This window comes from Sarcophilus harrisii, chromosome 3, assembly GCF_902635505.1.
Source record: "Sarcophilus harrisii chromosome 3, mSarHar1.11, whole genome shotgun sequence".
Classification (NCBI taxonomy): Eukaryota; Metazoa; Chordata; class Mammalia; order Dasyuromorphia; family Dasyuridae; genus Sarcophilus; species Sarcophilus harrisii.
Window position 1 is genome coordinate 164,895,214 of NC_045428.1, and position 18,669 is coordinate 164,913,882.

General features: G+C 33.9%; 1 protein-coding gene across 2 annotated transcripts in view; it reads left to right on the forward strand.

The window, feature by feature from the left end:
• LOC100922301 overlaps positions 1–18,669 on the forward strand; it is a 77,485-nt gene that overhangs the window by 1,316 nt on the left and 57,500 nt on the right. The window contains exons 2-3 of one of the 2 annotated variants that reach the window (XM_031958731.1): positions 3,959–4,003; positions 12,657–12,749. In XM_031958731.1, the coding sequence (XP_031814591.1) occupies positions 3,959–4,003; positions 12,657–12,749 (138 nt within the window). The remainder of the gene's footprint in view (positions 1–3,958; positions 4,004–12,656; positions 12,750–18,669) is intronic. The other variant, XM_012546201.2, reaches the window with a different exon arrangement.

Here is an 18,669-nt window from a genome sequence, read left to right on the forward strand (position 1 = left end):
AACCCCTATTACAGATTAAGATAAGGATATCTTATCACCTCATCTGCCTGTGATTCTTTTATATATCCACATAACAGAAGCCCAATTGAAGCAAAGATAGAATTCAGGCAATTATAATCTATTCCCTCTTCCCCTCAATATTAACTAAATAAAAATTACAGAAGGAAATAGGAACACCTTTCCTTTTGGTCACAGCACAATCCAAAGATAGTGAATGAAGCTTTTGTTTCAGGGCTTGCCCAGGGATACATAACATTTTTACATGGTACAGATGAGGTGACAAGGGGAAAAGGGGAAATGTCTATACTCGACAATGCACTCTTGGAAACCATACGGCTATTATAAAACATAAATATTTTACTGCATGCGCTTACTGGCTGACTTGCACAATGCTTCCATTATAATTACGGGACAGACACAAAATGAAAAGAATATTTTTAACAAAGTGCTTGCCGATGATGCAGCTGTATCCATTCTTAATCATTCATTAATGTCTCATCAAAAGAGTACTGTACTTTCTGTTTGTTTCATTTACCAAAGGTCAGCATACTTGGAAGCAATTGTCATACACCATTACAGACCTTTTTACATATTTTCCCTGTATTGTTCTAAGCCATCATGTGCGCAAATGAGTCAATTGGTATGCAGATTGTCTGTCATTAAAACCATTTGAAAATCAGCTTTGTCACTGGTTTACTGTTGGAACTTGAGATTCTGGGAATACTCGTCTTGAATATACTGTGCTGCTCAGAGCAGGTAGGTGCCTGAGCCCCATGGAAGATTTGCTTTGTGCCTTATGAAGCAGCTCTTTTGAAGTCCACTTACATTGACTATCTACAAAATACAAAGGCTGGTCTTTACCTTGATGCACCAAAAATGTAGTAACAAGGGTGGAGGATTTAAGAGTGTGAGAATCTGTGTAAATTGTTGTGTAGCTTAAGACAAGTCATTTCATCTCTCCGTTTACTTCTCCATAAAATGAAGGGGTTGGAGTAAGGCTGATCTGTCATTCCATGATTCTATGATCTTCTACTATTTAATTTTAGGCCCAGATAATTATTCATAAAAGATTTAGGACTCTCTTTCCCTTCTTTGGAGAAAATGAGGTGTGTAATCTTGCCAAAGATTAGACCTAATTTATGGGTTGGTTGGTTTTACTAAATTTAAAAAAAAAAAAAAAAAATTTAATCTCTGTTAAAAGGCATAGTGTATCTAGTTTACTAGGTATAAAAGGGCATACATTCAGAAATTAAGGTTATGTATATGTAAATAATCTCTATAGCATGCATGAGAAAAATTAAGATTCATTTCAACAAAGCTATAAGATATACATATTGATAAGACTAATTAAACAAAATGTCTTTTCTCTATTTCACAGTTTGGACTAGATACATTTTTTTATCCATTTTGTTTCCCAAATGTAGATTGTTAGACCAAACTATCTCACATTTCTGTGGATTTCACTTGAGACTTGGAATTTAGAAACCTAACCCTTAAAAAGATACATATTAACATTATATTTTATTATATTTTTATTTATTTCGTTAAATATTACCCAATTATATTTTTACATGGTGTGGGCTGTATTTGGAAGTATTATGCACCTCTGGTTGTTGATAGGCTGTGTGTTGACATCTCTGATATGTAACACTCTCAGAAAATATTTGTAGAAATGGGAAAATAATCATATGGACCAATTTTTTTCTGATAATTTGAGAATAAAGTTCTCAGTGCTTTAAAATTGTCTTACTTCCGACACAAAGGAGGAAAAGAAGGGAATATTTATTATTATTATTCTCTATTATGCGCCACTAAGCATCTTACAAATATTGTCTCATTTGATCCATTCAACAATCTTGTGAGGTAATTATTTTTATTATGCCCATTTTGTAGCTGAGGAAACTGAGGCAGAGAGAGGTTAAGTGACTTTTTCAAGATCACAAAACTTGGAATTTCTAAGGCCATGTTTGAACTCTAGCCTTAATGACTTTAAGCCTAGTGTTCTCTCTACTCACACCACCCAGGTGCCTGATTGTCTAAGCTAACTATTCTTCCCAACATTGTTTAATTCTATTCAATTCTTTTTTCATGTAGCACATGGGTCACTTCATAGTTAAAAGTTCAAATATGCTCCATCCACTATCACTGAAATTGTTTTTTCTAGAAAATCATCATGGCATAGTGGTAAATAAGGTGTCAGGAAGACCTAAATCCAAACCCTCTTTGGCTACTTACTAGCTTTGTGACTGGGCAAAATCATTTTCCTTTACTAAGCCTCAGTTTTCTCATCTGTTAATATTATCATAATAATATTTGTAGTACTTACCCGACTTGGTTGTTGTGAGATTACCTCAAATGAGGTTACATGTAAAACATTTTGAAAATCTTAAAAGTACAATATAAATATTAACCATTATTTTTACATAATGGTATGTACTGACTGCATATCACCATGTTGCTTTATCTCTCAGTACCCTAGGCAATTTTCTTAAGCTATAAATTTTAAATAAGGTAAAATCTGCATTTGTAGAAAAGAGGTATTTCTCTGTAACAATTGAATCACAGATCCACTCTATTTCCTACCATAATTCCTATTACTTTTCTAAAAATCTCTTACAAAGTCTTGGGTTTTTGGTTTTTTGGGTGTTTTTTTTTTTTGTTTTTTTTGGTATTTATTATATTCAAGTTTCATTTTTAGGTTGAATTTTCTTAGTTGGGTCTCTCCTCAAGCTTTCTGCAAACTTGTTTTTCTTTATATTGCTTCTTTTGTGATAAAACATAATCTATTATCTTTATTTCTAAACACTTACAAAAGAGCTTTCTTTAAAAGTACATTTCATATTGCCTTTGGTTGTATCTCTTTGCTTTATAAAGATATCAGGTATTTGCTAGTCAACATGATTTCTGGTTTCTTCTGATCTCCTTGTTGTGGTGATTGGTTTATATGTTAAAGTTCCTTACGAAATGATAGTAGTATCCCATGAAATATGTTCTTTTATCCATACCCCATTCTGTGATATCAGTGAATTCTTTAAACAGATTCTTTGGACAATTCAATTGTATATCATCTCCCCTTTATTCCTCTATTTTGATATTGATTTTGAACTGTACCAAGTTAACAGTAAACAGAAATCTAATTTGAAAATTATCTCATAATTGAGCGAATTAATTTTTATTATTAATTTCATTTGTTATAGTATTTATTATTATTATTAATTTCATTTAATAATGTTATTTAATGCTTATCATATCTAGTATTTTCTGACAATCTTCTCAAATAAACTATGAACATAGGACTTCTGAATAATTTACAAGTCATCACTTGATCTCCCTTGTTTCTTAATCCTGAACCATATTTTCCAATGTATTTTTCACTGTCTTCCCTATGCTTACCTTCACATAAAAATCAAAAAGCATTAAGTACATTGGTTTTATTTTGAATATTTTATCAAGTTTTATTGCTTATGTATTGTAGTTTATTCATCATGGGAGTTGAACCAGTTATTTCATTCTTCCTTCCTTTGGGGAAGATTTCAATAAGTAATCATCACCACTTGCTTTGCCTCTTGGCAAGTGGAAACCTGAACTGCATCAATATTTTAATAAATCTATTTTTCACTTTTCAGAATTATACTGGCACATTTCTGAAGTTTCCCCATTTCATCCATCTAGGCATTGTTGTTTAGGAAGAGGAAATCATTTTTTTAACACGTGATGATGTGTTCCTCTTTCTTTGCCTTCCAAAAATGAAAAAAATATATGAAAAAAATAAATGAAATGAAAAAATAAATGAACAAAAGCATTAGTGGGAACAGTGTGCTGAGGTGCATTGGTGAATGTGTGATTGCCTTCAAAAATACTGCGCAAAATATAATTCATCTTATTGTAATATGCCATTTATTCTTAAAACAAGTGTAAATTCAATGAGCAATGAACTTTGAGAATATCTTTTTTTCAGTTTCAGATATGTCAAAAAGTCACACCAGATCAATGGCTACACTTGGTAAGCAATTATCTTATAACATACTCCTACCTGGTCTTTGTATTTGAAGAGCATACTAATGACAATGGGCTTGTCAGTCATGACGATAATAATTAAGACTAATAGTTGGAGTTCCGATTCTGAACTCAGACATTCAACCAGATGTATTAATTGCCTCACCAAAAAAAAAAAAAAGATTAATAATAAACATTTATATTTTGTTACAAAACTTCATGAGTGGAGGACAGTAGATGGATTCAGAGGACAGATCACTGAATATGGTTAAATTCAAATCCATCCCTAGGTCGCTTACTACCCGTGTGACTTTGGGGCAAGCCATTTAACTTCCCTGGGTTTTAGCTTTCTCATGTGTAAAATGAGAAGATTGGACCACACAACTTCTGGCTCTCTTTCAGCTTTAAATTATGTTTTGTTTTGATGTTTTTAAAAAAACATTTCCCTGTGAGTCATGTTGGGAAAGAAGAATCAAAACAAAAAAAAAAAAAAAAAAAAAAAAAAAAGAAAAACCATGAGAAAGAAAAAAGCAAAAGGGAAAAAAAGTGAAAATATATGCTTCAATCCACATTCAGTTTTCATAGTTCTCTCTCTAGATGCTGATGGTATTTTCCATCCAAAGTTTATTGGAATTGCCTTGGATCACTGTATTGCTGAGAAGAATTAGCTTAAAATTATGAGTCTAAATTACTTTTATCATCACAATTTCTCTTTGAGGTAAGTGCTGTAAGCATTATTATTCCCATTTTATAGATGAGAAAACTAAACCTAAAGGATGTTAAGTGTCTTGCCTATGGCTGCATTTCTAGTAAATATTTTGAGTGGGTTCATTTAGCCTTGTCCAGCAACTTGTCTAGCACTCTTTCCACTAGAGTGGAAAAGCTGTTGTTCTTTTCATACTATACATACATTAAGAGAAAGTACTTCTCTTTGAAGCCCTTGTTTTCAGAATCTGCTACATATATTTCATGCATTCACAGAGTCTTAGGGATGCAAGGGACTTTAGAGAGCATCTATTCCAAACCTTTCTTTTTATAGATAATAAAAACAAGATAGTAAGTATCTATATAGCACTTTATGGTCTGCAAAGCACTTCACAAGTATGATCATATTATCCTCACAACAACATAGGAGGCAAGTGCTGTTGCTATTCACATTTTTTAAAATATGGAACCAGAAGCTTATAGAATTTAAGTAAATTGGCCAGTATAATTTGAACTCAAGATTTCCTCACTCGAGGTCCAATATTCTATCCGCTAGAAACAGAAGTCCACAGAAATAGTATGATTACCCATGAGTAGTAGCAGAGTAGGGATTAAAAACTCACAGCTTCTGACTCATAATTCAGTGTTGGAGCCCCCTGTTAAGTTGGTCCAAATCCCCAAAAAATGTCTCCTCATTGGTTCTTTCCAAATAGAATGGATCCCTATGAGAACAGGATGGACAGTCTACACCCCTCTAGCAGGCAATCTCACCCACGCAGGAGCATCCATAGATATAGCTATTTTCTCACTTCATCTAGCAGGGATCTCATCCATCCTAGGAGCTATTAACTTTTATTACAACAATTATCAACATTATTGTTACTATCTTTTTGAGAAAGTCAAAATGGTTATGGCATTGACTTGAAATAAACTTTTTGGGGGTTCGATTCCTTCCTTTCTTGCTTTAAGATTTAATGAATATGGGTTGCTCAAATGTATGGTATGGGGGAGGGCAACCGTAGAGTCATTCAATATTAGTGGTAGTTCTATGGATTTGAAGGTTTGACATAAGTGGCTGTCAGACCTATAACTAGGATGAAATAGTCAGGTATGGTGTAAGCCATGCTACCAGGGAAGCTGAGACTAGTGAATAACCTGAGCTCAGGAGTTGGGAACAGCAATAGGGCAAAGCTGTGATTGAGTATTGATACATAATATGACACCTCTATGGAGATCCCTGAGTGCCAGGGGTCACCTAGCTGCCTAAAAAGGCACAAACTGGGGCAGCTAGGTGGTGCAGTGGATAGAGCACCAGTTCAAATCTGTTATCAGACACTTGATACTTGTTAGCTGTGTGATCTTAGGTAAATTACTTGATCCAAATTGCCTCATAATGTAGGGAGAGGAGTACACAATTACTCAAGTTGAAAATGGAGCGCGTCAAAGTTTCCATGCTTATTTGTGATGAGATAAAATCTATGAATGGCAAGGGTGAAACAGAGATTCAGTCTCAAAAACTAAATTGAAATACCACACTTCAAAAGTGTCTCTGATGGGGACATTTCAAAGTTAATTAACATTGGTTGCTATTTTGCTTTTAAGACTGAAATCAGGGAGTCAGTCCTTGATCTCAAGTAGATTACGTCTGTAAGGGAGACAACATGCAAACAATTATGTATAAACTATATACCAGATAAATTAAAAATATCAAAAGGCAGAAGAAACTAGAATTAAAGAGTATCAGGAAAAATTTCCCATAGAAAATGGGAGCTTAGCTGGGACTTGGAGGAAGATAGAGAAGTAGGAAAGTAGAAGTGAGGAGGAAGAGCATTCCATATATGGAGGACAAGGCAATGAAGATGCTCAGTTTGGACATTTGACAAAACCACCACAAATAGTGTGACTTTGTTCAGTACAACTGCATTACCCTTCTACCTAGACATTTTATGTGATTAGTATTGTCTTCTGTGGGAAAACTGCTGGCAGACTACATTGAGGTGTCTACACACATGAGTTCAGAATCTAACTCTTTTTACCTACTGCCTGTTTGATATTGGGAATACATTTAGGGAAACAGCCCCATCTTAATTATTTTTCTAAACCCTTTCCCTACCAGCACAGCACTTTGAATGAGCAGACACTCAGTAAATGTATATATTAGATGAAATTGAGACTGTGTCTAAAAAATAGGAATAATATTAATATTCCAATAATATTCCAATTACATAGCCATAATTCTGGTTAACTGAATTTTCTAGTTAACTGGGTATTTTTTTTCGCTGAGGCAATTGGGGTTAAGTGACTTGCCTAGGGTCACACAGCTAGGAAGTATTAAGTACCTGAGACCAGATTTGAACTCGGGTCCTTCTGACTTCAGGGCTGGTGCTCTATCCATTGTGTCAACTAGCTGCCCCTCTGGTTAATTGTTAGTCAGTATAGTATACAGTGAAACAACTGAGAGAAAGCTCCCTTTGCACAGGTTGTGGGGTCCTATCTCTAGAATTTTTGTCAATTACTTTTGGTCTTTCACTTAAGCAGCTCTGGGATCCCTACATGGCTTCAATTAATTTTTCATTCAGTGTCATACACAAGTCTCCCCTCACTCTAATCCAAGTTCCATTGAACTATGAAAATCATCTTCTTAAAAGTATGAGTCTGATTATATGACCTCCCTATTCAATAAACTCTGATGGTTCCCTAACACTTCCATGATGAAACATAAAATTCTGTTTGGAATAAAAGTTCTTCATAAGGTGCCCTCCTCCCATCTTTTTAGTCTTCTACTATAAACAACCCTCATCCAATAACCCCACTACCACCATGACTACCACAAACTGAGAGATTCAGTAACACTGTCTTCCTTGCTATTCCTTGAATAAGACTCTGGATATTTCCACTGGCTTTATCCCTCACATCTAGAATGCTGGCTCTCCTCACTTCTACCTCTTGGCTTCTCCAGCTTCCTTCAAATCCCAACTGTGGGAAGTCTTCCCTAATCTTCCTTGATTCTAATGCCCGCCTCTCTTGAGTATATCTAATGTATCCTAGATATAGCTGGTTTGTATGTGGTTGTTCACATGATATCTCTCCCATTAGCCTATAGCTTCATGATAGCAAAGTATTTCGTCATTCTTTGCAATCCTGCTCCTTAATACAGAGTTCCTTGCACATAGCAAACCCATAAGATTTATGGATTGACAAAATTATTTATCTTAGAAGCAGACTGTCAACTATAGTTATCCCTTTCATATTACTAGGATTAAGGATTTGGTTTAATCTGGAATCCCTAGAATCTGGAAAATCCAATTAAAATTTTGTGACTTTCTTTGTACCAGAGAAGTCTGAATTTTTTCTTTTTCTTTTATGCAAAATGTGGGCTGATTATTATACAATAAAATACATATATTTCATGCATTTCTGAGTTCCCAAACTTTTTTGTGGCTTCTACAAAATTCCCCCCAAAATTTCCATTTAATTTCTTATGCTGACCCACAATATACTGAAACCACAGTGGGGAAAGTTACAGTATGGAAGAGATAGTTGTGGTGTCAAACTTTGTAAGAGACCCCAGTTTCATACTTTGAAAAGTGGACATAATAAAACCTGCCCTATAAATACCAAATGAACCTACTTTCTGATCATTTATTTTTCTATTTTAACTAAATCCAGAAGAGAAGAAAAATCTATCTCCAGTCTCATACAGGGAGAATACAAAAAGCTTGAGAAGTTTCTAAGAAATGACAAGTATTTCAGAAATAAACTTTGAACAGAAAAAGAAGAGGTGACTCTAAAGTAATTAGAAATACTTGGAAATGAAAAGTACTTGACACAACTAGAAAGTATTTGTTAAAGTAATTAGTGATAAAAATATCAATCTCAAGATACTTCTGGATCTCTTAGCTAGAAAAATAAACCTAGACTGAGTCAATGTTTTTCCCCTCTGAACAAGACTGCAGCTTCTCTCTAGGATGAAATCACAGAAAGGTTCATAAATCTTTAGAAGTGTCTAGGCAATGACAAATAAATTGGCTGCACAGAACTCTTCATTACTCCAATCTTTAGTATCCAGATAATATACTTGTACAACAAGTCTTTGACATATATATGAGAGATTCAAGATTGTCATTTTATATAGAAAAAAAAATGCACAGAAATAACTGGAAGCTACAAGAACTCTATATTCATTGCTGTCCCGTAAATTTGTCTTTGCTGACTTTTTCATTGGCTCTGACCTGAGATCTTTCTCTCGCCCCCATTGCACCCCATTATCACTTTTCATCAAACACTAGGGTCTTATTCATTCAGAACAGGATGGACAATGTCAGGATGAACCAGAACAAGGAGGAAAAGTAGGGAAGATGAATGAAAAATTGTCTCACCTCTTTACATAACTCGGATGGGGGACTTTCCCAATTCTAATGCTACTTTCTACAGCAGTAACTTTGAGCCCCATTAAATCTCCCATGTCCCTCCCAGAGATTTATTCTATCTTATTCTTCATCCCACATATCCATTCTTACCAAAGATCCTGTGATGAAATGTGTAAGATAATCTGCCTGGTTTTCTTCTAAAATATAGAGAAATGTTACCTGAACCTTATGCACAGACTCAACTTTAGCCACAAAATAAGGTCTAACTGTCCAGCACAATGACAACTGGGACAAGGAGTATTCTGTCAGGAAAGGGGAAATAGAAACAAATGTCAGACTGTTTGAAAGCCAATGTCACCAGGCATGTGTATTACAAGCCATCTTGAAACAATGCTAATCATGAGTAGGCCAAGCAAATATAGTAAAAATGACAATTGTATCTGAATTAATCCACTTATTTAGTGCCATACCAATCAAATTCCCAAGAAATGAGTTTGCAGATCTAGAAAAAATAATAACAAAATTCATCTGGAAGAACAAAAGGTCAAGAATCTCAAGAAAATTAATGGAAAAAATGTTAATGAAGGTGGCTTAGTTGTGCCAGACTTAAAACTATATTATAAAGCAGTAGTCATCATTGATACTGGCTAAGAAATAGTTGATCAGTGGAATAGATTAGGTTCACAGGACAAAATAGTCAATAACTATAGCAATCTCATGTTTGACAAACCCACAGACCCCAGCTTTTGGGATAAGAACTCACTAGTTGACAAAAACTGCTGGAAAATTGGAAACTAGTATGGCAGAAACTAGGCACTGACCCATATCTAACACTGTATACCAAGATACAGTCAAAATGGGTTCGTGATCTAGACATAAAGAATGATATAAGCAAATTAAAAGAACATAGGATAGTTTACCTCTCAGATCTGTAGATAAGGAAAAAAAAATTGTGTCCAAAGAAGAATTGGAACTCATAACTGAACACCAGATAGATAATTATGACTATATTACATTAAAAAAGGTTTTGTACAAACAAAACTAATGCAGACAAGATCAGAAGAGAAGCAACAAATTGGGAAATCATTTTTACATTTAAGGGTTCTGATAAAGACCTCATTTCTAAACTGTATAGAGAATTGACTTAAATTTATAAGAATTCAAGCCATTCTGCAATTGATAAATGGTCAAAGGATGTGAACAGAAAATTTTCAGATGAAAAAATTAAAACTATTTTTAATCATATGAGAAGATGCTCTAAATCACTATTAATCAGTGAAATGCAAATTAAGACAACTCTGAGGTACCATTGCAGACCTCTCAGATTGGCTAAGATGACAGGAAAAGATAATGATGAATGTTGGAGGGGATGTAGGAAAACTAGGACACTGATACATTGTTGGTAGATTTGTGAATACATCCAGCCATTCTGGAGAGCAATTTGGAGCTATGCTCAAAAAGTTAACAAACTGTGCATGCCCTTTGATCCAGCAGTGTTTCTACTGGGCTTATACCCCAAAGAGATACTAAAGGAGGGAAAGGGGCCTGTATGTGCCAAAATGTTTGTGGCAGCCCTGTTTGTAGTGGCTAGAAACTGGAAAATGAGTGGATGCCCATCAATTGGAGAATGGTTGGGTAAATTGTGGTATATGAATGTTATGGAATATTATTGTTCTGTAAGAAATGACCAACAGGATGAATACAGAGAGGCTTGGAGAGACTTACATGAACTGATGCTAAATGAAATGAGCTGAACCAGGAGATCATTGTACACAACAACATCAACATTATACAACGATCAATTCTGATAAACATTACTCTTTCTAACAACGAGATGACTGATGCCAGTTCTAATGATCTTGTGATGAAGAGAGCATCTACACCTAGAGAGAGGAGTATGGGAACTGAATGTGGATCATAACATAATGTTCTCACTCTTTTTGTTGTTGTTCACTTGCATCTTGTTTTTTTACTCATTTACTTTCTTTTTTGATCTAATTTTTCTTGTGCAGCAAGAGAATTGTATAACTATGTTTACACATATTGGATTTAACATATTTTAACATGTTTAACATGTTAAAATATGTTTAACATGTTAATATGTTTAACATATATTGGATTGCTTGTCATCTAAGGGAGGGAGTGGGGAAAAAGAGGAGAAAATCTGAAACACAAGGCTATGTAGCAATGTTGTCAAATTATCCGTGCATATGTTTTGAAAATAAAAAGCTTTAAAATTTTTTTTTAATTTCAATAAATCAAAAAAGAAAGAAAGAAAGAAAGAAACAATGCTAAGACCATCACAAACATTCTGCAAAAGCAAACTTTGTTGCCTGTCTTTACAAACTGCTATCCTCCACCTATATCATTATTCTTTCCTGGAAGATTTTTAAATGAAATGATTAATCAGCCATTCAAGAGGGATTGTTTTTTGGGAGGGTTGGGGGAGAAAACAGGCATTGTACCATTGGAAGAAAAGAAAGTCATATATAAAGACATTTTTTCCTTATAAAATTTATAATTAATAGTTAAAATAGCAACATTAAAAATGAAGCAATATATACAATTAAGATTCAAACAAATTTATCATTTCATATAGCATTTATATAACTAGTAGAAAAACATGCATTTTATATAGTAACTATATTTATACTTATCAATTGTGCCTAAAAATAAGAAATAAATTTCTATCTACAAGAGAGCCAGAGAATTCTCTAATATTTCTTATCAAATATTTGTGTGAGTAAACATTTTCATTTTATTCTTGTTTTAAATTAAAAGACAAAAATAAACTATTTGCAGAACCATATCTAAGATCATCAAAGTTAAATTTGTATTGCATCGTGTTGAACCATATAACTTCAAGTTACAACTTAAATTAACATAATAATATAAATATCATATAATAAATATATAATAAAATAAGTATAACATTTCAAGTTATGATTTGTTTCATTAACATGTTAGTTATATTCAACATTTATAAAATAAATTTAATTTGAAATATTAGTTATCTGTAATATAAGGTCTTGCTGAATTATTTATTTTAAATCTTACAGAATTACAGAATTCATACTTACAGCATGCCCCACATACAATATTCATAGTAATATTATAATTTAACTTTTATTTGAAACTTAGCTTTCATAATTACAGGAAGAATAATATTTTATGTTTTATAATTATGCTTAAAAAGTAAATTTTAATTTTGAGGCAAAAGTTATCACTGTAGTTATTATAAATGCCTAATGAATAAATCTGAAAGAATTTTGTAGAATATTGTGAATAGCTTATTAAGTTATGGGGGGGATAGTTAACAAGATACATTTCTTTTTAGTACAAAGGGGTTCATGGAAAAAACTACTTTTCCTTTTATTCTATTCTAGGTTAGAAATGTTTCTTCATATTTGTTTTTCTTCCAGATTAAGACTTGGAAAACGTCCCCAACATTCATCCACAAATGATTCTTCTTAAATTCATTGTATCTGATAATGTATTATATAGTCATAATAGATAGTTATGGGGTATAGTGCAATGACATAGGCAATGCTGATATTAATATAGTTTTACATTCTTTCCTTGAAGGCCAAAATGAAAAGCAGTTTATTCTTAAACAAAGTCTACCAGCAAATGAAAAAATAGCAGAAGCAATTGGAAAAGCAAGAAATGTAGAAAAATGCAAGTACTTTTATCTTTTATAATTTTTAATGCATAAATATGTAACAATAAAAACATATCATATGGTACTATACATTATTAATGTCTATAAAGTTCTATATGACATCTTGATAGGATTCAGTGATCCAAAGGGGAAAAAAAAGTTTTTAAGAGCCTAGAGACAGATGATGACCTTATAGAGTTGTGGTAAAGAAAGAATTTTGCAGGATTGGGCATGAAAAAAAGGCTGATGCACACATTAAAATATAATTGTTCAATGACAAAACATTCAGCTTTATAGTTTAATTATGCAGAATTATGACTGCATTGTTTTACTTAGGGGAAAAATAACTGGGAGAAGGTGATGGTGGCAACAGAGAAAAGTGAGACCAGAGGGGTAGCATTGTAGAAGATAATTCCATCACAAGTGTAAAAAGGTCAAGACTATCAAGAGAATTAATGAAAAAAAAAAAAAATATGTGAAGGAAGATTGTCTAGCTGTACCAGATCTCAAACCATATTACAAAGTGGCAATCATCAAAACAATTTGGTACTGGCTAAGAATTAGAGTAGTGAATCATTGGAATAGATTGGGTATACAATATACAATAGTAATCATAGCAATATGTCTGGTAAACACAAAGATCAGAACTCTGTATTTGACAAAAATTTCTGGGAAAAATAAGAAAGTAATTTGGCAGAAATTAAGTATAAACCAATGTCTCATACCAGCTACCAAGAAAAGGTCAAAATAGGTATATGATTTAGAAATAAAAGATGATATCGTAAGCAAATTAAGAAAGTATGGAATACTTTGTCAGATCTATGGATAAGGGGCGGAAATGTGACTAAAGAAGATAAAAATAATATTATAGGATATAAAATAATTTTAATTACATTAAATTTAAAATTTTTGCACAAACAAAATCAATGCAGTCAAAATTAGAAGAAAAGCAAGAAATTCGGGGTGGGGAGGATTTTTATAGCAACTTTGGTAAAGGCATCAATTCTAAAATACATAGAGAAATGAGCCAAATTTATAAGAATATAAATCATTCCTCAATTAATTAATGGTCAAAGGATATGAATGAAGACGAGGTGATAAAAACACATTTTAGAAGAAGAAATCATAGCTACCCATCGTCATATAAAAATGTTCTAAATCACTCTTCATGAGAGAAATCCAAATTAAAAGAATTCTGAGTTACAACCTCAAACCTATCAGATTGGCTAAATGACAGAAAGGAAAATAACAAATGTTGGGTGAATCTGGAAAAATTGAGACACTAATGTACTGAGGTAAACTGATCCAACCATTCTGAAGAGAAATTTGAAACTATGCCCAAAAGGTAATAAAATTTTGTATGCTTTTTGATTTAGCAATAGCACTATTAGGTCTGGATTCCAAAGAGATCAAAGAAAAAGGAAAAGGTCCTTATGTACAAAAATATTTATAGCATTTTGGTTTGGAAATTGAAGGAGTATACATCAATTGGGAAATGGCTGAATAAATAAGGTTACATAATTGTGATGCAATACCATTGTGTTATAAGAAATGATGAGCAGGATGGTTTCAAAGAAACCTGAGAGAACATATATGAACTGATGCAAAGTAAACTAGACAGAACCAGGAGAATATTGTACACAATAATAGCAATGTTGTATGATGATCAATTGTGATTGATTTAGCTATTCTCATGATATAATGATCCAACATAGTTCTGAAGGACTTATGATAGAAAGTGCTATCCACCCCCAGAGAAAGATCTGATGGCATCTAAATGTAGATCAAAACATACATGTTAAAGTTTCCTTATTTTTCTTGGTTTATTCGGGGAAAGAGGGCATATTTGATCTGTTTTTTTTCTTTTGCAGTGGGATTAATATGCAAATATATTTTCTATGCCTGCACATGTAGTCTATATCAAAGTGTTTGTCTTCTCAAGCAGGTAGAGGCCAGAAAGGAAGAGAATTTGGGATTCAAAAATTATTTTTAAAAAATTAAAAATTGTTTTTACATGTAATTGAGAAAAATAAAATAAAAATATTGTTTTAAAAGGTTTAAAAAAAATTTTTTTAAGTGGAGAGAAGACAGTCTTCCCTAAAGAGTCTGAACCGGACTCCTTCAAGCATTGTAGTACAAGACAAAGCTCAAGAAAGGGTGCCACAGTGACAAAAGGTATACCAGCCCAAGACCAAGAGAAGGAATGAGGTCATGCTATGCAATGCAGGCTATTAGAAAATCATGAAGAGCAGGCATCATGATATCTAGACCAATGTATGGAGGTACCTCTACAGCTTTTGATGCCCAGGGCAAAATACTAATTACTTTGATCTTCTTGTAGCACAGTAATTTTGCACAAAAATAAAAATAGTAGACAATGACTAGGGTGAGACCATAATAGTATATCTTTTGAGTTCTTAAAACTCAGAATAGCTGCCAGATTAAATGCCTACTCTGAATTTGTTGTATGTTAACTTTCCAATTTAAATATTCAAATAGAGGAAAGTCATTACAGCAATCTAACTTGAAATTTCAAATAAAGAGGCTAAAAATATGCATAATTATAATCAAACACAGTTGACACTTCTTCATGTCCCCAGTTTTCCATCAAAAAGGTAATAGAATAAAAGCTGCTTGAGGGCAGTTGCTTTTTCCTTTACAAAAGTTCAATCTGATATTTCTTTGTGGTATGAACTTAAACCAGGCTTTTCAATAGTATAGCTATGAGACCTTCGGCAAGTCAGTCAATTCTCTGGGCCTCAGCTTCCTCAATTGTGAATTGAGAAAATTGTATTACATGTTACATGTAAATAAATTTTCCAACATTCATTTTTAAACTTGGAGTTCCAGATTCTCCCCCTCCCCCCAATTGAGAATACAAGGAATTCAATATAGATTATACATGTATAGCCTTTTAAGATACTTTTTAGTTCTAAATCAATGTGTCTATGTTCCCATTGTAACACTGGAGAAACTGAGGCAAAATAGAGATTAGAGGTTTTAATATTTTATTTGAGAGGGAGAGATTGTGCTGGGGGCATGTTGCCCCCAGGGCTGATGTCTCAAAGCACCCAGCAGGAAATGTGAGGTTCCCATGAAATATATATACACGTGGCTCCAAGTTACTGGGGTAGCTTGAGACAGGGGTGGAGTCAGAGCACTGAGAAAGGGAATAGATTATCAATCCGGTTCTGACAGGGTCGGGGGAGGGACCAGACATTCTGATAAATTGGGATCAAGAAGGACAATGACAGAATGGGGGAAGGCACCGAACATTCTGGTAAGTAGGGAAGGTCTGGGGTCATGATGTCTAAGAAAGAAGGTCTTTCTCCTTATCTGTATTAAACATTTACAGTTTATAACCTTAGGGTAGCCAGCCTTAAATTATATCAGTTCTAATGATTAGGAGGGAAGGGTGGTGTTGCAACCAGGGGGATTGAGGCAGAACAATTTAAGGGAAACTGAGGCAGGACAATTAGAAGGGAACTGTGGCACAACACCATGCCAGCAAAACACAAGTAAGTAAGGCTACTAATTGTTTGGCACAATGTTTTTTTCCAACTTTTTGTTAATATAAATAAAATTGCTCTGAAATATCTATGGACATAATGTACCTTTTCTTGAGGGAAATACCATTTTCAGTGTGCAATCCCAGTAATGGGTGCTCCGGATAATATAGCTAATAATTTAGTCACTTTACTTGCATAATTTCAACTTGTTTGACAGAATGGTTATCAATTAACAGGTCTACCAACAAAGCACTAGGTTTAAAGTAGGCAGGCTTTTAAAAATGATATTTTTTTTGGTAGTAGATCACATTTTCAAAAACAACCAATTACCTGAAAGGTTTAGGAAATGTATAATCCTACCATGATTGGTCTTTACAAAAAAAAAAAAAAAAAAAAAAAAAAGTTAATTAACTTAATAAAGCAACATACCTCATTGGAGACTCTCACTCAACAATTCATATTTATATTAAATGCACATATAATTTCTTGTTAAGCATAACCACAGAGATAATTGTTCAGTGATCCTCTGATTACCAATATTAAGTAAGGTATAAAACAAAGCTGCATGCATGCATAAGAGATTTCTCATTGTCACAGGGAATAGTCTATGTTAAATGTTTTAATTCCTAGCAGAAGGTAAATTGATAAATCTATTTTTCCACAACATATTTTTAAAAATAGCATAGAATCTCATTCATCTGGACTGGTTTTGATGTGACCCTACCTGAACACAGGTGTGTGAACAAGATAGCTTATTCAGGGCTCTTGCAGTCTTAGAATCTGGTGATTAAACTTCCCTAGGGTCCCTTCTTGAAATTAATCCTTCTCAGATTTTGTAATTTGTTGAGTACATTGACTTCTGTGAGTTGCCTGGAAGTCATAAATTAAATAGAGTTGAGTATCTTTTTGGTGTCTGTGCTCACATTAGGAAACATTACAGGGCGATTTCAAGACTGAATGCACTATGCATGAGATATAATGGCCCCATTAACACAACCAATTTGCATTATACCCATTGTCCTCTTTAAGCAAATCGAAGAGAAAATAAGAATAGGCGAAAATATGTTCCAGAGAGAGACAGACGGAGGGGAGTGGTGAAGGAGGGTTAAGAAGGGAAAGCAAGCACAAGAGAATGGGAAAGAAGGAAAGATTGAGTGGAGCAAATGAAGTTACTAAGAAATCTTTGGAAAATGAAGTTCAAGTCACTAGGTGAATTTCTTCCCTCTTTGTCAGAGGAAAATATATGTGCAAGGTCAGCTAAGGAAAACCAAGATGCTTTCAAATTCTGTGAAGGTTGTCTCCTTATCCATTTTTACTTTCTTTATTCAAGAAGCCGGGTTGCTTAATATTACTGTACATTCTGCTTGGCCCAGATATGCAAAGGACTCTATGCCTTGGTCCAAAATTCAACAGAGCCATAACCAGAAATTTAGTTGAAGGGGAGAAGGAAGGAGGTGGAAGAAGGTTGAAACATGGTAAACAATCTATTCTGCCACCATTGAGTCAGGAAAGCTAAGGATATTCCCTAGAGAGTCCCCAAGTCATGATATATAGTCCGCAATCTCCCAAGCCCCAAAAGAGAGGAAAAGGTAACAGATGAGGAAGGAAGAAATCAGGCCCTGAGACAGGGGTGCTATGGCAACATGGAGCATATCCTTTTATATTGCTACCTGAAGGGCAATGTAGAGTGCAGTTCCCTCTTTGTCCCAGACTAGTTAGATTTTGAATTAGAACAGGGTTGATCAAGTGATCTGGGTGCTCAGTACCTCACTGGTTAATTCACAAGATACTGAAAACCAAATATAATTCCATAAGTTACTATTATGTACAGTTTAGTTTTTTTTTGTTTTTTTTTTGGCTCTCCTATAGATTTTTAGAGGCCTCTGATTTGGCCCTCTGGAGCACAACATAACATAGTAGATACCTAAAACTGTGCCACAGATGCTTAATAACTGTATCAGCCTAGGCAAGTCATTCACCTTTCCTGAACTTCTTATTTCTACATCTATAAAATGAAGAGATTGAACTTGAAGACATGTAAGGTCCTTTCCAATCTAAACCAATGATCTCATTTTCCTATGACCTCAAGGGGAACCAGCAGTATACAACTGGCCTGTTTTCCTTTGGAGTACAACCTATGGAAGTAATAAAATATGGTGAAAAATAACCATCAGGGATATGTAGGAAATGAACTTCTGATGATAGTACCATCCTTATTTATTTTATATGCACCAAATGTCTTTGGAAGCCCTGTTGAAAACAGAACAAAGGTATTTCTGTTCCAAAGTCCAAGGACCACAGAACCTTTCCATCTAATACGCACCTAAAGTTTCCATGTGTATGGTCTTCCCATCAGAATGGAATCTCCTGGACATCGAGGACTGTCTTGCTTTTTCTATTTGTATCCCCCAAGTTTAGAATATGCTTT